This window comes from Fonsecaea pedrosoi, assembly GCF_000835455.1.
Source record: "Fonsecaea pedrosoi CBS 271.37 unplaced genomic scaffold supercont1.2, whole genome shotgun sequence".
Lineage (NCBI taxonomy): Eukaryota > Fungi > Ascomycota > Eurotiomycetes > Chaetothyriales > Herpotrichiellaceae > Fonsecaea > Fonsecaea pedrosoi.
In genome coordinates, this window is record NW_013550614.1 from 2,395,905 (window position 1) to 2,419,644 (window position 23,740).

The following is a 23,740-nucleotide window of genomic DNA, read 5'->3' on the forward strand; positions in this document are numbered from 1 at the left end:
AGTGAAACAAGCGACTCCATGATGACCATTTAACCTTTCTCGCGAGACGCGCCGTTGTCACAATAACTGATCGGAGAGGGAACGATCGACACAAACGAGGCAAATGATTGCCTCGGCTCCTGATCTAGGTGTATGGGATAATATGAGCGTCGTCAGTGTTTTTTATCGTGCACAGTATCGATACGGTCATTGTTGAGTTTGGCTCTGGATTTTGGCTACTGAGTTTTGGTGGAAGGGAACCATCACAATGCGCAAGATGGGGAGTCTAGACAGCAAAGATGTGCATGACATGACTTGTTGGTAGATACTATCATGTTGTTCAGGGGAAGGGTGGAATGGACATCGGGTTCTTCCTGATGGAATTTGGATATCAACTCAACTCATCTTGTCCGGATTTACAACTCTTTTTGTATGCTGTGCTGTGCTGTGCTGATCTGACATGAAAGGGGAATCTACCATCTCTCCTGTGCCCTCTCTCCTCCTTCTTCTTTACCTACTCGCAGGTTCCCAACTCCTGGATCATGAACTCAATCCAAACTTCCGCTCAGTCGGTCGGATCAGGTTCAGGCAGGGAGGTATGGAGTGAGGAAGCGAGGAAAAGGAATTCTCAGTACTTGCATATCTGGCAACTTCCTTTCCCCCTTTTTTCTATCTATCTACGTCTTAGGCCTGACGAGACATGTATACTCTTCGCCTCTTCTCCTCCGTTCCTTTCTGGCCTTGGCCTTTCTTATGTCTTTACTCTCTCTATCTCTCGCCCACGACTTCGCTTGCGAAGCTCCTTTTTTCTTTCTTCTTTTTCCTTTCGTGTGCCATGGTTTCAGGATAACGCGATAGGCATGTACGAGGTATGAGGTATTCATCCGTTTTCTGTCGGCTGTTGGCCGTTTGCTGTTGACTCTTGACTGTTTGGTCTTTCGTCATTGATCTTTGACAAACAAGGCTGCACGAACCTCAAGGACCCAGCTGGCTAGAAAGAAGCTAGCTAGCCTCCAGAACGAAGCCGCGACAGGCAGGGCGATACGCGATACACAAGAACACATAAAGCCAAGCAAGGTAAGTCTCTCCTTTTCGCACCGTGTGTGCGTGCCTGTGTGTCAACTTGTGCCTGTGCCTGTGTGGGGTGTGTTGCGGTGTTGTGTATATCCCAACATCCCCTCCCCCTCTATTCCTGGCTAGGCTATAGAAGTTCAAAGGATCGTGCCAGAGATCTGGACTCTGGAGTTGTCCTAAATCGTTGTCATTGTCGTTGTCCACGCCTTCATCGTTCGGTGTCTGTCGTCTTGTGATCTGTTATCTTTCACTCTCCAGTCCGTCCCATTCCAGACCGCATACGAGGAATTCGTCCCAGGTTCTGTCGGCTCGTCAGCTCAGCTCGGTAAGTGCATCGCGCCACGCAGGTGGTGAGTTGATCAGCTACGCTACTGTTCGAGGGCCAGGCTTTCGGACAGTATCTTGTGGTGGTTCGTTGGCGAAGGAGTGTGTTAGCATGCGCGGCTTGGAGTGCAGATTTCTGTCTGAAAAGCCCATGTATGTAGATTCTCATGTAGAGAAGAGAGACAACTCCTGATCGCTCAGGAACAGAATCTACCGACGGCCGATCCAGTCTGCTTCAGTCCCTCCCATCTATCTATCCATCCGTCCATCCGCCCGCCCGGCCAGGACATTCTGGATAGGATGAATGACCAAAGGACTTTCTCCACTCCGATATCTGAGGCCTAATTTGTGGTGCATACCGCACTCGCCTTATCTAAAAACCCGTGGCATATTGGCCTGCACTCCGCTCGAGCCACCAAAACACGCCGAAAGATCCGTAGCCATGGACAATTGGATTTGGCTCTCGTCGGCCATCACTTCGTCTTCATCCAATGTCGCCAACATTCTGACGTCCCGCATGTCTCTGGGCGTGCTTTCGCGGTGGAAGTGGCCATGATGAACGACCCGGTGCCCTTGGTCGGTCCTAGTGGTCAGAGTCGTGGGCATGTCATCCCACTGACAGGCCAACGACCGCTGCAATACCTGGTCGCAAACCTCTTTCTGGGTATCAGTGGCTAGGAAATCTTCCGGGCGGTTGTTGATGGGATTCGCCTGCGTGGGTTCTTGATGGAGTGGACATTTGCGGTTTGCTTGAATAGCCTGTATAAAACGTTACGCTGCTTAGCCCATGTTGTCTATCTCCCCAACTCGCCCCACTAGGACGAAAACTTCTCATACCTGTTCCACGTTGCTCTGTACACAAGTGCTACATCTCAGTCCATCGGGACACTTTCGACAGCCGATCACGAACTGGTAGTGGACACAGATCCCCAAACTGCGACACTTCTGCCGGCAGGGGTATTGGACAAAGAAGATACATGGGACCACCATCTGGAGAGAGATCTGCCGCGCCTCCGGCAATGGAGGTCGTCTGAGCACCACGGGAGGTGTGAATGAGATATTCTCTGGTTTGACCATGTGGAATACCTGACCTTGCGGGTGATCCAAACTGCGAATAAAGAACGCGGCCGTCCGCGGCAGCTGTTGTATAGCCGCAACTTGCGGCTGTTTGTCTCCTACTGTCAAACTTGAGCTAAGGGGCATGCCCGAGATCGCATACCTCGACGCCATCCTTGGCTGCCTTGTACCAAAAAGGCAGTCGACCGATAGATGTTGAGCTAGGCAGGAGGCGATTTCCTAACGGTATTCCTGTTCGTAAAGAATAGGCAAACTCACGATGTTCAATGTTCTTCCAGAGCAGTACTTAAAACCTGGCCTTTACCTCCCCATAGTGACATATCACAAGAGAGAGTAAATATTCGGGCCGAGAGGACATGGAATTGGTGCATGGCCTTCACCCAGTCCATGCCACACGCAGAGAGATGAAGACGGAAAGGCCTGGACTCGCCATGCTCTTCACCGTAACCCACGTCGACAAACGGCCCCTTGAACCCCCGTAAAGATATTCAGTCATGACATCGTGTCCTAGTCACGCATCACTGGTCCGCGAAGCTCTCGAGAGGACAGCTTGCGCTAGAAGGAGAGTAGAGATTCAAGGGTACTTTGTCCAAGGCAGAACCCGAGGCAGATAGACCATCACGGTAGAACTGTAATCATCTTGCAGTGACAGTAGGCCGTGATTGCATTCTCTGTGTAAGACACCACGTTGACTCGTCCTTTTGCTACTTCATCACCTTAGAGTCATGGGGTTCTCGAGCCTTGAATACCAGGATGGCCAGCAGTTAAGCATCGGCGAGCCGAATATCTGGGCAAGGGAGAAGTTCGGTAGAAGCGCGGTAGAGCGAAGGAACAGATCCTCGGAGGACTTTGATCCGTGGATAAGCGGCCCTACTTAGGATCTGTGTCGATATGGGCTTGAGGATGGTGGCGCGCTCTGCGCTTCAGAGGAGGCTGGTGGAAGCTGCGGTGGTTAATCCTAACAGCTGTTCCTATTCGTACAGGTCATAAGGAACAAGGGTTGAGGGCGGACAATTCATGTTCCGAATGTGTCTCGTGCAGTAGTTGTAGTAGTCTAGCACAGCGAGCCTGTCGTTCTGCATACATAGTCGGGCTGTCAACAGAGTCTCAAAGGTTTTTGTGGCGTCGAATGCGGCTGCCAATCAGCACTGCCGCTCATTCATCCCAGCGCATCTACTTTTCAACAGCCTCACCCTGAGACTCACCACCCTGGCAGCTTGGCCTGCCCAAAGTTGCTACACAAATCGAGAATAATGGCTTCTATTTCAGGTGCCCAATCTTGGTACTTAAGTCGACCACGCTGGGCGTGGTCGCGGCTGTCCCTTCTGCCCGCTACTCTTCCTAACGATGAATGACTACTTGCTGCCACCACTATCCCTAGGGATGGGGTGGGACCATCAGACTGGAAGCATGGCTCTGATCTCTCAATCTGACATACACATGTGCGATGACTCTGGAGATTTTGCGATTGAGTCCAACGACGATACGCATGTACATGTCGCAGCTCCTCTCGACAGATCGTCGGACTTCGTTGTCAACCAGCAAATGGTCCTCGAAGACTTCGCCGCATCTTCAGTCCAATCACAGACACTGAATTCATTGCCTTTACGACTGCGCAGGCCGGTCATACCATCCACCGTCTGGGAGAGGTTCAGGCGTTTCATCCACGATCTGTATATCGGCCAGCAGCTAAGCCTAGATGAAGTGCGACAGAGAATGAAGGAGCAGCATAATTTTGATGCCACGTATGTCAGCAAGGCAGTCAGGCTTGGAATGGGGCTGATATCGACAGTGAACAAATGTACAAGAAACGGCTACGGGACTGGGGCCTGCGGAAGAACTATACCCAACCGCAGAAGCTAGATGCCATCAAACAGCTGCGCGAAGCACCATCCGAGACCCGTGGCAACTTGCCGTTGCGAGTGAACGGTGTGCCTCTCAAGGAACGTCGGCTATGGCGCCCTGTCATGCGAAAGAGGAAGCCTGTCATCCTTGCTCCTCGACCGTCTCCACTTTACAGGGGAAATCCACGTTCGCGGCTCCCGCCACGCCTGCGCACACCTTCACCACAGCGGCTTCAGCTCCAACTGGGCTCTGAAACTCAAACCATCGAATCCTTGCTGAGATATACGTCTTCATATAATTCATGGTATCTAGCCCAGAGCCAGATCAAGGCTCGTTATGGGTGGACGCAGCAGCTTCGACAAGTCTTCCATGGGCTGAGAACGGCCCTTTCTCTTCTTCGCAGAAACGACTCCATGGCGTTTGGCCTTATGAATCGATCCTGCTCTGGCTTTCATGCTCTCCTGAAATCACAACCGTTTCAACTGATGCCGGAAGTCCTTATATTCAAAGATACTCTCCATTTCGGCAGCAGGGATTGGGAGATACGCCAGTCAATCCTGAAATTCTTTGCTTCATTGGCGAACACAACCTTGGGGGTGTCCCATCCCATAACCAATTTCGCGACTCTTCTCCTGAATATCGACTGGGAACATCTGGATTCGTGCTTCGGACTATATGCAGAACTCCTACTTGACCAAACGAAATCAGTTCGCGACGACTCTGTCTGTACGAAAATACAGTTGACCATAATGGACATTTTCAGAGCGTCCGGCCAATTTGGCGCTGCATCGCGTTTGGGTCGGCGTCTGTGGCACGCCAATCCCCTAGATAATCCTGTCCTGACTGTAGAGCGCTCACTTCTTATAGAGACGGCGGTTCGCTTGGCAATATATGCAGGAGAGTACTCAAAAATCGAGAAATTCCTCATGCAGATGCTCAGCAGGAGTATTGTCCTCAATGGTAAGCAGAATGGCGACCATCCCGGCATCTTTGCCTGTGCGCAACTGGGATGGCTCTACTGTCACATGAAATCGCCGGTTAAGAGTGAGAAGTTCTTCCGATTGGCAATTGAAGGGGCTCTGCAACATGGCGGCTTTGAAGTGCTGATCATGTTAGCCAACCTCGAAACTGTACTCTTGTCTTTCAAAATGAACAAAGAGGCTGCTCAGGCCCGGATTGAATACCAGCACGTTTGGGCGCAATTGGACGAGTGGAGGCTCGATCGTGGGTCTCAGAGTCAGACAGATTTCGTCCAAAGCCAGATATGAATGTCGTTGATTCTTCCTTCTTGGTTCCTCTCAAACATCCGATCACTCTGGCGCAGAGCGAGAAAGCAAGAAAGAACAGGGGCAAGGGGCAGGGGTCTAGGTGGAAGAGGATTGGAACAACTGCGTTTTGTATCACATCTGGTGGAGGCGGGAGAGAGACGAGCGACGGTCACAGACCCCCCTCCCGCGACCGATACCGACATGGACGGACGAGGACTTCGAATGTTGGAGGCTGATGTGGGCGCTAACATTGACATCGACGTTGTCATGAACTTGCCTTGCCTTGCTATGGTGAAGGGTATTGGGATGAAGGAAATCACGTCTCACGGCCCAGCGCACGGGAGTTCCATATTACGGGAGGGAAACCTTTCTGACCAGACTGTTAGAACTCCCAGATTACGGCGTATCTGCCTTCTTCTTTTCTACCAAGTTACTCTCTCTCTCTCGTTAGTTATAACGACGAGGCCGAAACATGAAACGAGTTGAAACTGAAATTTTTTTTTTCCAAAGGTGAGCAGGGAATAAATATATATGACTGACCGACAAGAACCCAAAGTAATTGGGCGAGTAGTCGAGTCAGTGAACGAGTGAACGAGTGAGTGAGTGAGTGAGTGAAGACGTCAACCAAGTCCCTGCCGTTTCTTCCCTCCTTGGCCCTCAGGGACCTTCTTCTTCGCGATCACCCAACCAAGGCCGTGATAGATAGATAGATCATAAAAGTTCTCGTGGACGCCGCAGGCTCTCGGAGAGGTGGTAGAGAGACGTAAAGCCAAACGGCCGAGATATGGGCCAGCAGCAAGAATCAACCACTGTCATGGTACGATTGGACAGCAGCCGCCACGTTCATACTTTCTCCCAAATGCCGCTCTCGCTGCCCAACGATTGAAAGCCCCATCCCGAAGCTGAAGCGGACGGGGAGCCTGATGCTGAAAGTGGATGTCCTGCTATGGACGAGCTACCGCCACCAGCAGGAGTCTCGACTCCACTGGCACTCGCGCTGCCGCTTGCATCATATCGTACCGACATGTGCATTTCATCCGCAGACCGTGAAGCCGTCTTCCTTCGATTCCATCCCATCATCAACCCCACCAGTCCACCAGGCATCAACTTGCCTACATAATCGTAAATCCTCGCACCACTGCCGACGAAAATGACGTTCGGTCTTGTATTTGAAGTGAATTCTAAGGAGCTGAACCCAAATGGTCTATATGTCTGTGGCGGAGCGAGAGCGTCGAAGACTGCGTTGTGAAACTCTCTTGCCGAGGAGCCACGGATGAAACTTCTCTGTCCCAGTGACTTGCGCTGATGAGCGGCACGTTGCGACGAGTGCCAGTGAGAGCTGTTATGCGTAAGCGCTGACGACGGACCAGCGTGGAGGGTCGATTGTGTTGGAGTCGTCCTTGACCAGGAGGTGACGGAGCCCATATCAAAATTTCCCAATTTAAGTTCCGAGACAGTGATGTTTGCGTTTGCTGCAGTGATCTCTCGCCGTAGTGAGGCTGCAAGCGCTGAGAGGGACGACGTAACTAGACATTCTGGGATTTGACGTGGTGGGGAAAGACTATGCGGGATCGACGGGTATGCAATGATGATGGACGAAGGTGATTTCGGATCAGGGCTGTGGTTCGCCAGTAGAGGGAGGAATTGTTGGACTGTCAAGAGAGGCGAGACAAGGCGGGTGTTGATAGTATCTACTATATCGGATGGAGGGAGCAATGCCAGTGGTCCTTCGCTGTAGCCTGAGCTGCCGGGGAAGACGATGAGGCCAGCCAACGTCATATTCCCCATCGAGGAACCTGAGCGGTGCGAGCTCCTGCTGGGTGATGAGGACCGAGATGACTTCGTCAGGAGGTCACGGATGGATTCCAGATTCGGATGCACGTCGACCGCAGGGTTCGGGACGGTGGAAGTTAAATCGATCCAGAGTGGGCGCAGGTCAGCCTTCGCTTCCTGTTGCACAAGAGAATCTTCCTCGGTGGAAGAGACGGTGATATAAACGACATAACCTCTCCGTTCAAGGTCAAGCGCCAATGAGCGTGTAAGTGCGTCGTGGAAGGTCGAGCCAGCGATGATGACAATCTCCTTTTTCGCGCCATTGGGCAGTTTCTTCGCTCGTCTCTTTCTCGCATGTGCTTTCTTCCTGCGATGGATGAGGTATAAGGTGGTGCCGGCGAACGCCACCACTATGGCAATTGCGGTCCGGTTCCTGGAAACCCAAGCTGTGGTCTTCTGAAGGATACCGCGAGGTGGGGGAGGTGGCCGAGCAGAAAATGGACCTTGCCCTCCGCCCGGGTGGCGCGGAGGTCGAAGAGAGTCGGGAATCCAGCTTGCTCGGTCAATGGCATCGCGGATGTCGTTGGCAAGGGCATTTGCGTGTTTGTCGACGTAGTCTGCTATGCGACTACCATAGTGGGCCATGTCCTGTGGGATGGACGCAAGCTGAGGGAGGGGTTGTCAGTGGTCATTGTCGCAGGAGTGATGGTGGGTGATGAGGATGGCTTACCAGGTCCAGGAATTGCTGGTCGTCACTCGTCATTATGGAGCTGGATAGTGGTACTGCTCTGTCATCAAGCTGTATTAGAAGTTGCTGGTCCTTTGGCCGGTGAACAAATTGACGGTCGAGAGTTGGCCTTCAGGTACAAGAACCGAGTATGCAGTCAGTCACGGCAGTCCACGCTGGCGGCGCGGGGAAGGACGTGGTCTGGCGCAGGCGAATCGTAGGGGACGAATTTCCACATGCGTGGCCCATTCGGTGGAGGGTCACGTGGGGCTTCCTGTCGCTATCAGGCTGGGATACATTACGAATCCGTATTCTTCTCTATTTCACACTATGAGCATCAAACAGTTTTCCTTCTGGCATATTCCGGCGGCGTCTTGAGGAGTCTCTGATAGCGTGCTACATTCCTGCAGTTTTATCTTGTTTGTTCTCCCTTTTCTGCTCACCAATCCATCTGGCATTCACTGGGTTGTTGTGACAAACAAGTAGCACCCAGTGGCCATAGTCAAGTCAGGGAGCAGTCTACTCTAACCGGGCTCGAACAGTGACTCTTCTACATCTCTGATTTCTGATCATCCGGTCTTCCCCGTACCCTCGTCTTTTCTCAGCAAATATCAAATCTCCACCTGAAGAAATGTCGTACGCACGCGGAACAGAACTCGACCCCTTGGTCGATCAATTCCAGCATTTGTCCACAAAATCTCGTGCAAATGAAGCCCTCCACATCCTCAAGAGGACAGCTTCTATTGTGAAACCCATTATGCGAATTCGCAACTGGCGTGTCGGAATGCTATGCGAATTCTTGCCTGAAGACCACTTTCTGCTAGGCCTGAACGTCAACCGTGGCGAAAAGATCTATCTCCGCTTACGGTACCCCGGAGACGATACACAATTCTTGCCGTTCGAGAACGTCGTGGATACCATGTTGCATGAGTTATGCCACATTGTCCACGGTCCGCATGACCAGGCCTTCCACGCCTTGTGGGATAAACTCCGCGACGAGCACGAAACACTCCTTCGCAAGGGCTATACCGGCGAGGGATTTCTCGGCAAAGGAACTCGGCTTGGGGGTCGGGGCATACCAAGAGCCGAGCTTCAACGACAAGCCCGTGCAGCAGCGGAGAGACGGCGGCAGGTGTCGGTCCTTTCGCAAGGCAGTGGAGGAAAGGTCGGCGGTCAGGGCATCTTGCGAGGCCAGAACGCTCGAGAGATCATCGCTGCTGCCGCTGAGAAACGCAATCGCATCAGCCGCGGGTGTGGCAGCGCCGTGCCCGACATGGGCCGGAAGATAATGCAGGAAGAGGCTGTCAAAAAGGAGAAAGTCACCACCACCAAGGCCGACAAAGCGGAAGAGGACGAGGCGGCATTGATGCAGGCATACATTGACATGATCCAAGAAGAAGAGGCGCAGATGGTGGGCGCGGGATATGTCCCTCCCAGTCAGGATAATCCCATAGGAGGTGTCCGGAAGGGCAACAGTATCGTTCCTCCAGTTGACACGAGATCGCTGCGGGAAGAACAACTTCAGATTGAGCGGCAGCTACAACAACAACAGTCACGACCAGGCAAAGAGTATGAACCCGAGACGAAACCAAAAGCCACAAACCCAAACACTCCGCCTCTCAACCATCCACCACCAGAACTTCCCCAGGACGAAGAAACATGGACCTGCGAAGTCTGCACCCTCATCAACCCAATCAACTATCTGCTGTGCGGAGCCTGCGAGACCGAGCGGCCAGCCATTTACTCGCAGTCGTCGACATCCCGTCCCACCAGCAGCTCGCATTTTGCTACCAGACCGACAAAATCTCAAGTCAACACCTCTCAATCGCGTTCTTCGTCCACCAATGCTCGCCCTCGCCATCCTTCCTCGATCCTTGCCCCTCGCCTCGGCGCCGCCGATAACATCGCACGCTTCGAAGCGGCGGCCAAGGAGAAAGCCCAGATCAACCCCTTGGGCTGGACCTGCGGACGATGCGGCACGTGGATGGAAAACCAGTGGTGGACGTGCAGTGTGTGCGGACGGATGAAGGAGACTTCATGACCCCCCTTCCCCCTTCGCCCCAAATACGGGCCCAAAAAGTCAAGGAATGCTCGAGAGGTCAAGAGAGATGTATCTGATATGTGTTACCAATCACTGGTGCCATAATACCAAGGAATACGCAGGACCACGACGGCTCGGTGCTCAAAATAGATTGGATCGGACCCAGACGCAACCCGCACGGGATGTGATATGACATGACATGATATAATATCCATGCATAGCTGAGCAGAGCAGAAGAAATCTGCATAGAGCATTACGATAACAACAACGACAATGACAACGATAACGAACCCTCTTGTTGACTGAGCGCGTCATGACTTACTTTGCCGAATCCTCTGATTGTCTTTCTTTTGTCTTCCTATTTCTTTCTTCATGGAGCAACGTCATGCCATGCCATGTTATACCATGCCACCAGCTAACTACTCTAGCTATCCTCTACCTATCAAATGATACACATCGAGCAACAACGACAAGATGGACTCTCAGAACAAGCTGGCAGCTGGTAGGGGCGTTTTGTATATACCTACATTAGCTTGCCTGGATACTTGGGATAAACCCATGATGAACACCGACCGAGTATCGACAGTCGGGACCGCAGCACATTCAAATCACGGGTGAACCTATCCAGGGTGGAAATGTCTCATTCTATTCCACTGGTCGATAGGGGGTCGTGTCGGGATTTGTATGCCAGGTACTTATACTTGCTTTGCTGTGCTATGTGGTATCTGAACGCATCATCCAACGAACATTAGGGAAAAACAAAAGCAGACAGCCATGATATTTCAATCCATCAATAGTTCCGAACTGCCGAAATATCGTCAACAAATCCGATCCTGAGAGCAGCCTCGTCTCTGCGTTACCGTAATCACTCGTTCTGCACACTTGATTCAAAGGGCCCGTAAGGACATAGCCAAGGCAAAGTCTTTGCACTTGACCTGCGTTAACCAGTGTACCAGCTACATGGAATACCCGAGAGGACATATGTGACCCGTGTCATTAGTGATTGTTTTGCTCGAGATAACCAGATCGTGGGACGTGATTTCAGACGTGGATAACCTGCACCTTTCTAAGGTTCATCCTGGAAGAATCTGTTTTGCCACGATGGATCAGTTTTGCTTTTCTTGAACGGATAACTCGATGCTCGCTACAAAACAAGGGCTGTAGGACTTACCTCATGATGGCTTTGATACCTCTAGAACCAAGACCGTGTGGGGGATAGGCAATCCAGATGGGATCCGCCACAGCACCCATCTTCTCTCGGAATTCAGACTTTCTGGCGAGGTTGAATTGTTTGACAATGGCATCATATGTAGCCTGCAACATCTTCACCTTGGCACCACTCATATGATGGCCTGGTGTCAAGTGACTTGCAGCACCGCCGCCAAATGTGACGCTGGGCACACCAGCATTGGCAGCGGCGTTGAGCGCATGGGTGGTAATGTACTCAATTGTCCCCGACGGTGCTCCTGGGAAGTCCAAGGTGTACTTGGCTTGCCAACCTTTGCGAGGGGCAATTTCACACATGACTGCAATACCGCAGAGGACGCCGTCTTTGTCTTCGGCGATGAAGTAGCGCCGGTGCCTCTCGTCCCGGAAGAGGTCGATGTTGGACAGATGGATCTGGGTACCTTTCCGGTTCGCCAACCAGTCCTTGACCCTGGCGTTGGCACGCTCTTTGATGCTCTCAGGAACAGGCTCTTTAGGGTCAAGGTCAATGATCTTGACGCCGTCATTCTGAGCCCTGCGAATCTTTCTAGCAACCTCCGGGTCAGACTCCGCGGTCTTCTTGTGAGGATCCACCCGCTCTTCGGCGACACAAGAGAGAGTTTTCCAACCTAGTCTCTCACCAAGAACTTCCTCCAACTCTGGGCTAATCAACAGCCAGAGGGGCTTCAAGCGCGTCTCCCGCTTCAGCCATTGGAGGAAAGAGACGACAACGCGGTAATACTGGCTTGGGTGGCACAGGGGGTCGCCTGGGAGAATTGCGTAGTGGCCCTCAGGCACATAGCACACGGCAGCACCAGTATCTGCATGGCGCCAGATTTGGTAACGTTCATCGCCCCAAGATGTAGATGTTGCATCTCCGTAGTTTGCAATGAGATCATAGAGATCGGGCATCTTCCGGTCTTGAACTGCCACTTCCCGCCCACGTTCTTGTTTCCAGACGGGGTTCAAAGTGTCTGCTTCGGGATGTCGAAGTTTCTCGACGGCGGGCTTCGCAGGGAATGACTTGGGATCTCTGTGGAATAACGAGGCCAGTCGGATGTTGCCTAGCTTGAGGATAAGCATGACGATACGTTCGAGACCGACGCCACACCCAGCGTGGGGAGGAGCGCCCCATTTGAAGCCTTCCATGTACTCAGCCATGTCGTCAGGATCGATGCCAACCATGCGCATATTGGCTTCGAGCATCTTAGACTCATGGATACGTTGACCACCAGAAATGATTTCCTGACCACGGACAAACACATCGAAAGAGTTGGTGTATCGGTCGTCGTTTGCATCTGGCATGGTGTAGAAAGGACGAGCAGATCGCGGGAACTTGTCCAAGATATAGTAATCGGTCTTATACTTCTCCTTCATAAGCTCACCGAGACGGATCTCGTCACGGGTGGCGAGATCTTCAAGAGGTGAGACCGGTTCCCCATCTTCATTCAACCAACCCGAGTCGGTAAGCAGCTGGACGGCGTCTTTGAACGGGATTCTAGGGGTTTCATCCAGCCAAACAAGATCCTCGCTAGGGAATTGCTCTTTGACGAGCTCGACTTCTTTGCGGTACTTGGTGTAAATGCCCTTGAAAATGCTTTTGAGAGTATGATCAATGATATCCATCATCTCGTGATAGTTTTCCTCAATGGCCATCTCGAGATCGAGACCAGTATACTCGGTCAAATGACGATGGGTGTTGGAATTTTCAGCTCTGAAGACAGCGCCGATTTCGTAAACCCGCTCAAAATCAGATGCGATCGCCATCTGCTTGGCCAACTGAGGAGACTGGGCAAGGAAGGCAGGACGACCAAAGTAATTGACCTTGAACACCGAGGCACCGGACTCGGTCGCTGCGCCTTGGAGTTTGGGCGTGTGGATTTCTACAAAGCGCTGCTCGTCAAGGGAACACCTAAAGAGGTTTCCCACCGCGGCCTGGATGCGGAAGATGGATTGGGAAGTGGCAGTTCGCAAATCCATAATGCGATTTGCCAGTCTAACACGGTCGGGAATTTGACTCTGACGGCCATCGACTTTTTGGTCATCGTCGAGAATGGTCAACTCTGCCTCCTGGACAGAGAAAGGGACTAGGAACACAATTAGCAAGCCGTTAAGTGACAGAATTCAGGCAGGAACATACCAGGCTCTGCACGCTTGACGATGATGTGCAAGTCGGTCACCTTGACCTCCACGTTGTGTATAGAAGCAGACTTGACGGGTATCTGTGGCTTTTGAAGCACACCTTTCACAAGCATGATATTTCCTGTGCGCAGATGCTCGGCCCAATGGATCATGATAGCTGAGACTTTACCAGGTTCTTCGACAAGGACACCTTGAATGGTCGAGATCTGTTGACGGAAGATCAGGAAAACCAATTTAGCACCCATGTTCCGGACATGGTGCAATCTACAGCGGAAGACGACTTCTTGACCGGCCATCTCCTCGGTGACTGTGCTTAGGTCAAGACGATTTTGAGTGTGGCTAGTCGTGGATTGCATCAACGGAAGCTCGCCATATCGAGCTTTCATATCATCCGTCTCGGTTTTGGCGGCGTCTTCCAGCCTTTTCTTGATGCGCTCCTCAGAATCGTCTCGATGATCCAGGCTCAATTTAGAGCGGTGTTCATGTTTTCTTTGTTTTGCCAGGATTCTCTTCTGCGCATTCTTACTCAAGCCATCGCTGTCAAAGTCGCTCATCTCGGACTCATTGTCACTGGAGGTGTAGTCCGATCGATCACCCAGATGTAGGAATTGGGCGAGGGAACGACGGTGAGGCCCGGGACTCTGAGAAGAAATGGGAGAGATGTGACCCTCGGATTTGTCCTTTGGGGTCTCACTTCCATTAGGATGGACGTGTTTGGAGAGTTTACGAAGGACGGACATGATGGCGGTCGGTGGGATGGGATATCCTGCTGCCTGATAACGGGACGGCTCTGCGGATGCACTTCAACCGTCCGCACCGACGAAGCTGGATTTGACGTGAGGAATTCTCGAATGAACTGGTCCGAACCGGCGTTTGAAGAGAAGGCTCTTAAAACGGGGTCTTGATATGTTGACTCTGAGTGAGGACTCTTGGGACTGCGCCCGATGAACGGGCTTTGCCGCTGGACGCACACCACTCGAAGCTGCGCGCACAGCAGTCAATTGAGTGAGGGCGAGACCGCGATGATATGTGATTTTATTGCGGATCGTGTTTTTCCGTCAGTGCTCAGTCAGCTGGGTGTTACCGATTTGTTGTTTCCCGCCAAAAGGGAAGGGTGGCTTGCGGCGGGAGGGGCAGCGGAAGGGAGAGATGATGGAAGGAGGGGAAAAAAGAAGTGGAAGAAATGCGATAAGATTGGATTGGTAGGAGTCTGGTCGCCAGTTGCTGGAAAGGTCTTGGGCACTACTTGGTGAGCTGCAGTGACAAGCACACAATAGGAAAGCTTGCAAGCAATTAGCAGCAGCACGCAAGGAGCATGGACTGGCGAAGGAGATCAGGAGAGGCAGGAAGAGATCGCAACAATATGAGCGGCAGGGCCGGAAGCAGGACCGGAACCTTGATGGACGGCAGTCAAAAGGGTTCACCGGAGGGGGCGGGGCCAATAAATGCGTCAGAGGCTTTTGGTCCCTCTACCGGGTACTCGTACAAGTAGTACAAGTAGATTTCTCCTCCTGCGGTTTTCGAGGAGTGGATTAATGAATTGATACCATCCACTAGTTTTACCCTTTGCTCTCCTATCACCGAGGAGGCCATGCAGGCTTAACAAAGCTGTATCAGCTGTAGCAATGATGAGTAAGGCGGGGTTGCTAGAAACCCAATCATTGCACGTGTTGCTGGTGTGTAAAGTTCGTTGTTGACCACGCCGTTTTCTGCATTCGGGTTTTGCTGAGGTCACCATGTCTGGCATACCAATGACTGAGTGGCATCATTTGTTTGTGCTGCAAGTTCTGGACGAGGCCCAACTGAGATCTCAGGCTTTCAGGCGACAACAAGACACGACGACTCTGACTGTTCCGAGCCCAATCACGTGCTGACGTTCCTGGCACCCGCTTCTTGCTTCCCTTTGCGGTGACTGAAATGCACCAACTTGTACGAGTACGAACCTGAGGTCATCTAGCACTTGAAAGAGGGGTAGCAGCGAAGAGAAAGAGGATGAACACTACGGTGAAGGGAAGATGGCTATACTTGTATGCGTTTTGCAGAGAGAACACTTGGGCTGCTCGGAAATCGCACCACATATGGAAAGAGATTGCACAGATGAGACATCACGAGGAGTTGGTTGGCCTCGAGACCCTGATGGGCCCTTTGTTGACTGATCTGCTCGCAAGCCATACTCTACATGCTGATTTCTTGCGCACAAGGCCCCCAAAGTGAGGTGGCCAGACGGTCGCCCGGACACCACTATTTGAGGGCCCATTCGAAGAAAAGGGGTAGCATATCATATCCATACCGAGTACCGCATCCTCCGATACACACAGGTCGAAAACAAGTATTATGAACGAAGCATCCACTACTCGTACACCTGGCCGCTCCAATAATGCTGACCGGGGGTCGACGGAAGGGTGAGCTGCACCAAGTCCTCGTAGGTCCAGCCTTGTCGGACATAAAGGGGTCAAGTCGGTGAAACCCTGTTGCGCAGTCTGGTCGTCATGGAGACTGGATATAGATAGTACAAGTGTCTCAACCACGGAAGTCGTGTAGCAAACATCACGAAGGAAGGTTATGATAGTGGTCGTCCCTCTCTGTCTTATGTGGTTTCGGAGGGATTCTAGAAGTTTGTCTTGAGGCAATTTTTCAGTCAAAGGACGGTAAAGTGTTATAGATCGACGCGTAAACGGCTTCTTGGGGGAGCATTGGGCGGCTTCATTATTCGCCTAGAAGTTTCCCGGGCACCCCTCCTCCAAGGGTGTAGCAGGTTCTTGATTCGATACCCAACCACCCACGAGTCTCCTGTCTGGACCGAGTAATCACCCAAGGGCTTCCAAACAAGCATGCGACCACCTGGACCACCTAGACGTTTTGGGGTTTCAGACTTCTGTAACAAGCTGAGCCCGGGCCACAGCCACAATGACACCACGCGTCATGATAGACCCCCCGATAAGCAGATTGGCCCGTGGACCTGAGATGAAACCTTCTGGATTAGCATTTTGATCATCCCTCTATCATACAATACAACTAAGTCTCTTTCGCAACGGCCTTGCCACGATTTGATCGCATCTACGCCCTGAATCAGCCATTTACAAGCACACTTCGCAAGTCAAAAGCCGTTCAGGTCACCGGCCCAACATTACTGCGCCTGCGCTGTATTCGTCCTTCCTGCGAGTCCCTGCTCTTTCTTATTCCGCCTGCATTACTGATGAGCCCTTTTTGGACTTGATCCCGGCCAATATTTGATAAGAGCAGGATCTGGAACTGCAAACTCGTCACTTCTGTGCTTTACCCTACATCTGTGCCTCCCTCAACCTTTCAATGCTCTTGGTCGACGATCAGACTGTTCCGCGCTCACCTCGCCAGCATGCCTCGGACACCCTCGCCCTCCCACCGCAATACAACGCCACCCGTTGAAGAGATCCCAATGCAAGAAACCAAGCCTCAAACCGAGTCTGGGCCCGAGCCTGACCTTCCAACGATCAACACTGATACCCAGGACTTTGCTTCGCCTAAGAGTCATGCTATCACGTTCACCGACGCCGATGGAATCGAACGTGGCCAGACCCTCGAGCCTCCCGGGCACATGCTCAGCGAAGTGTTCTCGAATACGTTTTCCACTGAAGAGGAGGAGCGTCAGTTTTCCATGAGACCTCGATCAATGTCTCACCATCTGTCTGCGAAGGATATTCCATCTAGGAAATGGTTGACAGTCAAGGCAAAGTGGTGGAGAGCTCTAGAAATGCTAGGCATGTGCTTCCACAGCTGGGCCTGGCCTCGTCCTGCAAAACCGGCCTTCAAATGGGGGATCGAGACAGACACGGAGCCAATCGAGCTATATTTCTACCTTCCTCCGATATACAACGAGGCCTTGCAAAGGGATCCCTTGCATCGCTTTCCCGCGGTAGTCAACTTTCATGGCGGTGGATTTTGCTTGGGTGATGCACAAGATGACCAGTATTGGGCTCGGGTTGTTCTTCAGCATACAAACTGTATTTTCGTCAGCGTCAACTATAGACGTGCCCCCGAGCACCCTTTTCCCACGCCTGTCGATGATTGTGTCGAGGCACTTGTCTTCATCGCCGAAAATGCGGATGAACTGCATATCGATCAAACCAACATCGCGCTGTCCGGGTTTTCAGCAGGCGCGAACTTGGCCTTCTCGGCGCCTTTGCGTCTGGCATTTCATCGAAAGATGAACGCGTTGGAGAAGTTTCGATCCAGGCCCTTCACCTCACAGAGTGCCGATACTACCGACACTTATGGTTCCTATATGACCGACCCCGAGGATCATCACGAATTTCACAACTTCCTCACGCCGGTACCCTCGGGTTCTGCCTTGTCGACTTCGAATCTAGTGAGACCGAGGACAGGAACTCCGTTGCAAATCCGTTCTGTTGTCGCTTGGTATCCACTGCTGGATTGGACAATGTCCCGGTCACGCAAGATCAGGGAGTCTCGCAACCCAAAGAAATGTCTTTCCAAGACCTTCACCGACCTGTTCGACTTCTCTTACCTCCCTGCGCCGGACCTTCACGGCGACCACTGTAGCCCGTACGCGTCTCCGGCACTGGCACCCGACGAAATGATCCGTGAAGGCTTGCCACGCGATATTCAGTTGTGGCTTTGTGAGTGGGACATGCTCCTCCGTGAAGGTCAATTATTTGCCGAGCGACTAGACAATCTGGGCAAACGCATCGACCACAAGACAATTCCTCGCGTACCTCATGCTTGGGACAAGTCTCCAAATCCGTTCCGCGACCAGAAGGCTATTGACGTCCTGTACACGAAAGCCGCCATCGGTTTAAACAGAGTGTTCCAGGACAGAGATGGAGTCGGTCCTTTCAGCTCGATGAGCTCGCTTCACCCCGACGATCCTATCATCCAAAGACAACCTAGGAGGAGTGTCGTTATGCCGCTGTAATCTGATTTGGACAGATTCCGCAAGAAGGATCTATATATACGAACGAGCCCACTGTGGCGATCGACAAATGCCTCTCGGTCTATTTCAGGGGCCGAGGCGGGTTACAAAAGAACGGAGCGGCCACAATGCTTGTTCTCCGAGCCTCGTGGCCAGATTTGGTGGTCAGCATTACTCGGACCCCGGAGATGTTATGCGTGATTGCTCATCGAATATGGCCAGCAACTCGTATACATCTCACGTACGAATCCTCGAGGATTTGGATATAAGACACTCATCCATAGATCTTGCTCACTGGTCCACAGTCGGTATCCACCTATTGCCACATGAGCAACCTGAATCGCCTAGGGGCTAAATATGGTCGATATCACAGTCCTGGTATCTGATGGTCTTTTGAACCACCATAACTCATCTCCGTCACGCACATACCAATACTCCAGCATATTGTTGTTACTGTCAGCGTTCTAGCGTCGGTGTCAGGTGCTGCGACGGTAGCCAATTGTTCATCACGATGATTTACATCTTTCTTCTTTGGGTGTCATGAGATGGATTATGGCCAACCTTTCTTGCGATTTTCTTTTCTTTCGAACACACACAACATGTTGCACCCTGGGTTGGGACACATGAGCCCTGCGCGGGTGGACAGCATGGTGCATATTGCCGTGGACGCCTACAGGCGCCTGCATACATCGAGTAAAATGGGTTACGAGGGATCATCTGCATGCAGACATGACTGGAATGGGAAAGTATTCAACGAGGGGGGGAAAGAAAAGAAAGCACAGTTCTAAGTGGGAGTTTGATTAGATACATGAGACGACGAAAAGAATCAATTTTCATTGCCCCAACAGCAAACTTTGACCCGGGGCCGACGACTGGCCGTTGTCTTCAATCAATCAATCAGTCAGTCAATCAGCCAGTCAATCAGCCCCCGTGATCCTTTCTCTCTCTCTCTCTCTCTGCCCCTTGTCTCCTCAGGGTCGATCCAACTGTACTTCCTTTCCTAAACCACGCCCGTCCCTGTTTCTCGTAACGAAACTACTCGACTACGCTGCTGGGCTGGACAGTTCACCTCTCCACGACAGCACATGTCCTGTAAGAGTCTCGCTCTACTCCCTGCTCAGCAGAATTCCATGATGCCCTCCTGGACCTGATTGAATACTATGCAACGTGTCATTGTAGAATCGTTCGTCTTGGGAGGTTTCCACAATGTTCTCAGACACGGCTACGTATGAAAAGGTAAAGAATCGAGACACTGTCCACGAGATTTGTATTATTACATTATCAGCATACTGAGTGCTACGACATGTACAGCGCATTTTCCCTCGGAAAGCTCTATCATACAATGTTTTCAGTGTGTCGGTTGTTCTCGGTGACAACTCTATCTTGTCTGTCACTCCATTTTCAATCCATCTTTCGTTCCTTCATGTCTTTGACCAGTGCAGCTATGACCCCAGTCCACTTTGCATCTCTTGATCATGCTCACAGCAGTCCGATACCTGTAGCTAGTACCGCTTGAAAAGTCCATGACGTGGTGCAGGAGTGGTGATAGCAGGATAAAATGGCACAGCGTTGGGCCCTCGTGGTGTACGCGCAGCAAGCAAGGTGCCATTGGATTCTGCGGTAGGGGTGTCAGATGCCGCACCAGTTCCTGTGGGTGTGGTTTCGGTCCAGTTGGTTTGAGTGTTGACGGTGATTGACCAGTCACTGCCAATGGTGCCAGTATAAGAGACAGGTGGTCCTATGGTAGTTCTGTTGTTGACTCCAGTCCCACTGTTGACTCCAGTCCCACTGTTGACTCCAGTCCCACTGTTGACTCCAGTCCCGCTATTGACTCCAGTCCCACTTGGGCTGTCGGATCCTGTGATGGTCGTATTGGAGGCCCAGGAAGTTGGAGTGCCCCATGTGGTCATGTTGTTCGAGACATATGGAATGATGGGTGTTGGTCCGTACCAGAGTGGTGTAGTTGGCGTGGGAGTGGGAAAACTGCTGCAGACAAGGTCATGATACAGTTGAGTGTTGATACCCAAGGAAGAGCCTGTCCGATTGAAAAGACTGAGAGTGTCACAGATTTGACCCCGGTCGGTGGTGATATCAGCAGCCGCCAGGATGCCAATGAGAGCAGCGTAAAGGTTGGCGTACAGCTGTTGGCGAGTGGTGCCAAAGTCGTAACCGTAGGATGCGCAGAAGCAGACGATCGACTTGACATTGTCGGGGGCATACCATGACTGGTATAGCTGGTATGCAACCTGATCGGTTTTCAGCTGTTCACAAGCCGAATGGAGGTCCATGCCAGAGTCACAAATGCTCAGCGCAAACATAGCAGATGCAATGTCGGTGAACTCGTCCCTTAACCCACCAGAGAGCAGGGAGACATCAGGAGGAAGAGCGTTGGCGAAGCTACTTGCCAGATCCGCAAGGGCTGCTTCTGTGGCTTGATCCGACCGACGGTGAATGTGTGACTTCTTGAGGTCTTCCATTTGGTTCCAGCTGGCAGTCTGAGGAGAAGTTGCAGCAATGTTGTTGTAAGCCGCATGGTGCATTCTGGTGCTGGCTGTGCCTTCAGGGATACATTGAATCTCAGTGACCGTGAGCATTGAGCTGATTGATCGAGTACTGAAAGGACCCTGCAAAAGTCAGCATGAGTATCATGGATCTGCGGCGGCTAAGACTCACTTGAATGTCGACACTTGGAATATTTGTGACAGAACAGACATTGCAATCCACAGCCTGCTCTGGTCAGTTCCTTCTGTCCTTACTTCAGTGGCAGAGAGGTGACTCACGTATCGGAAGGTGGTCATGATTGCCTGGTAGACTGTGCTGGTGGGACCAATTTGAGGAGGTTGAGAAGCAATGTAGGTCAGAGTGCAATTGGGGGAGTGGCCCGCTGACTGCGAGGACGACAGAGCAACCATGTTTGTGAGACCGGGAAGGGCCATGGCGAGGAGAACAACAGCGTACAGCCACATGGTGGAATGGGTTGGAGAATTGAAAGGACAGAGCACGGTGAGAGTGAATTGGGTTAGAACTGGAATAAGATGAAGCACAAAGCAAGATGATTGCTGCCGGTGAGTTGAGAGAGAGAAGATGGAGAAGCGGAAGAGTGAAGGTGAAGCTCGTGTGAGAAAAAAAGGGATGTAGAGATTTGGGAGAAAATGAAGCGTTGAAACAGTTGAGACCGCAGTTTGGTGGTAGAGAAGGAGCCAGAAGACAGACACGTCACTTTCGCCAGTTGTTGAGGAAGAAGGAGCGCGTTGTCGCGTTGTCGAGGCTCAACAAACGCATCTGAGGAAGGTACGCACTGGACATGGACATTGAATTTGACACAATCTGTTCTCAACCGTCTTCGATCTGGTTCAAAGTTGTGTGCTGCTCCTGCCTCAGCCTGATGCCTCACCCGCACCATTCGTCCTGCGATTTTGACTTACAAGGAAAGGATGTGTTCATTCACAACAACAGGGAAAATGATATCCCAATGAGTGACAATTAGGGCAGTACAGCCAACTGCTCATCTTCCATGCTCTTCTCTTCCATAGCTGCTGCTCGTTTCATATTGCCTGTCACGACTCACTCACGCTGTACCCAGCAGGAGGTTGTTTGATCACCAGAAGTCTGGCACCCTCTCAATGTATTGCTGTATCATCCCTCACTAGCCATACTCCCCATCAGTAGTCCACGCCGATATCGTTGCCATAGCTCGAGTCTCTGACCGTACAATTCAAACATGGGTCTATACAAACACAGCTCATCTTGGCGTTTTTCCTACTTAGATAGACCCGTCACGTGACAACCTTCCTCTTCGGACTCGGTGCCAGGCCCGGGAACTGGGTGTTGTTTTTGTCGTCCACCTTAGCCGACACCAAAGGGTGTGTTGCATTTGACAGAAGTGCATCAGTCGACACTGAGAATCTGTCGGCAATTCTGCCCAAACCTCACTCGATTCGATTGACCCCGCGCTCGTCGCTCCCCGATAGAGCTCTTGAACACGGGCAAGTTGTGGACACGGTGATGCAAACCCCAAACTCTCTACCACAAGGTGCTCCCTGTAGTCCGTTGATCCTTCACACCATCTGTCTCTTATCCTGCATGCATTTCATCACGCGAATGCAACCGAAGTGTTAGTCACAAAGATTGATGGCAGTTCCTGGCCGTTCAACCCGTTTCCATGTGCCGTCAGGCGCATCATCGTCTTGTCGGGTCTTCTCCGCTTGGGTTGTCGAGCACAAGCTGTTGAGATGCGGGGTGGAAAATCTTACCACATTCAAACCCTCTCCTAGTAACTCGGTGGCAAGCATTGCTGCTGCTAAACTCGAGGTGGTGGTGTGAAGATTTCACGCCATCATTGTCGATATCCCTGCTCGCTTGCCGATGCCTACAACGTCTACGACGTCATTGCAGCTGTCGATGAAGGGCAACTGCGCCAACACCATCAACTGCGCCGATCTCTCTGTGGTAGAGAGTTCTTGATAACGATAATTGCGCACTAGATACCTAGGTAGATCTGGTGACATTTTGGCCATGTAATTGGTGGTAGGACGGCAGTTGCCATTATCTTGATATTGCATCGTCGCGACCAGCAATCGATGTGATGCACGTCGCATTCCCTAGACAAGAACATCGGCTTGACTTACCCCAGCCCCAGTAATCCTGGCACTGTTTCTCCAAATGAGTGTTCAAAATACCTCCAAAGTGTTTATCAACTCGATTGTGAGGATGCGAAAACAAAGTTTCCTTTTTCCTTGCTGGCTGCGGGCATGTCCGGAGACGCCCGCTGGCAGAAGCGGTTGAGATTGCGGCGAGGGAATGGGATTTGGAGTCGAAGGTGGTGGTGCAGGAGAAGGGTTGGTTGGCCGTGGCATTTGGCACACCGGCGGTTGGCAATAATCGGAGACGTTTTGCTGCTATGATCCGCGGGAAAATGCTCGCGCCCTGCCCTGCGCCGGTAGTTGAGAAACCCTCGAGTCTTGGTCAGGGCTTGCAGCCGTCTCAGGTCTCACGACAAGACCGACGCGCAGACAAATATCCAACATTGCGTTCCAGTTTTTGAGGCATTTGACCAAGGTCACAGCGTGGATTGCGAATCCTACCCTTTCATTCAACCCAAGGCCTGCATCAGATTCTTGAAAATGCCTCAAGATGTCAGTCCCAGTAGGGGGCGTTCGGGGGCAAGGATGCCTATATGATCGCTTAGCCAGATACACCGGGGACTACGGCCGTGGCGGTCGGAAGCCTTGCCGGATGTCACACCCATCACAATTCTGAAACGCAGCGTCCACAGCACCCAATTTTCCCCCAGTGGGTGCCGAGCTACCACAATTATTTGTTGATTATCCGCATCCTTAGATGGCCGACTTTTTGCCAGTGTGTTCGTATGTACC

At 51.8% G+C, this 23,740-nt stretch overlaps 7 protein-coding genes across 7 annotated transcripts; 3 read left to right on the forward strand and 4 right to left on the reverse strand.

Moving 5' to 3' along the window:
• Positions 1-1,746: 1,746 nt before the first annotated feature.
• Positions 1,747-2,607, reverse strand: Z517_02814 (uncharacterized protein; the record flags this gene model as incomplete). Its single annotated transcript, XM_013431923.1, has 2 exons — positions 1,747-2,136; positions 2,215-2,607. The coding sequence occupies 2 exons, from the start codon at positions 2,605-2,607 to the stop codon at positions 1,747-1,749; spliced, it is 783 nt and encodes a 260-aa protein (XP_013287377.1).
• A 1,257-nt stretch (positions 2,608-3,864) lies between these two features.
• Positions 3,865-5,567, forward strand: Z517_02815 (uncharacterized protein; the record flags this gene model as incomplete). The annotated part of the gene is made up of 2 exons (XM_013431924.1): positions 3,865-4,199; positions 4,247-5,567. 2 exons carry the CDS (start codon positions 3,865-3,867, stop codon positions 5,565-5,567), a joined length of 1,656 nt encoding a protein of 551 aa, XP_013287378.1.
• An 843-nt stretch (positions 5,568-6,410) lies between these two features.
• Z517_02816 (uncharacterized protein) lies at positions 6,411-8,103 on the reverse strand (the record flags this gene model as incomplete). The annotated part of the gene is made up of 2 exons (XM_013431925.1): positions 6,411-8,006; positions 8,071-8,103. The coding sequence occupies 2 exons, from the start codon at positions 8,101-8,103 to the stop codon at positions 6,411-6,413; spliced, it is 1,629 nt and encodes a 542-aa protein (XP_013287379.1).
• A 595-nt stretch (positions 8,104-8,698) lies between these two features.
• On the forward strand, positions 8,699-10,108 carry Z517_02817 (uncharacterized protein; the record flags this gene model as incomplete). The annotated part of the gene is made up of 1 exon (XM_013431926.1): positions 8,699-10,108. The coding sequence occupies one exon, from the start codon at positions 8,699-8,701 to the stop codon at positions 10,106-10,108; it is 1,410 nt and encodes a 469-aa protein (XP_013287380.1).
• A 1,167-nt stretch (positions 10,109-11,275) lies between these two features.
• Z517_02818 (aspartate-tRNA(Asn) ligase) lies at positions 11,276-14,196 on the reverse strand (the record flags this gene model as incomplete). The annotated part of the gene is made up of 2 exons (XM_013431927.1): positions 11,276-13,401; positions 13,455-14,196. The coding sequence occupies 2 exons, from the start codon at positions 14,194-14,196 to the stop codon at positions 11,276-11,278; spliced, it is 2,868 nt and encodes a 955-aa protein (XP_013287381.1).
• Positions 14,197-16,811: 2,615 nt separating this feature from the next.
• Z517_02819 (uncharacterized protein) lies at positions 16,812-18,368 on the forward strand (the record flags this gene model as incomplete). The annotated part of the gene is made up of 1 exon (XM_013431928.1): positions 16,812-18,368. The coding sequence occupies one exon, from the start codon at positions 16,812-16,814 to the stop codon at positions 18,366-18,368; it is 1,557 nt and encodes a 518-aa protein (XP_013287382.1).
• Positions 18,369-19,867: 1,499 nt separating this feature from the next.
• Positions 19,868-21,331, reverse strand: Z517_02820 (uncharacterized protein; the record flags this gene model as incomplete). The annotated part of the gene is made up of 3 exons (XM_013431929.1): positions 19,868-20,989; positions 21,051-21,092; positions 21,146-21,331. The coding sequence occupies 3 exons, from the start codon at positions 21,329-21,331 to the stop codon at positions 19,868-19,870; spliced, it is 1,350 nt and encodes a 449-aa protein (XP_013287383.1).
• Positions 21,332-23,740: the final 2,409 nt, after the last annotated feature.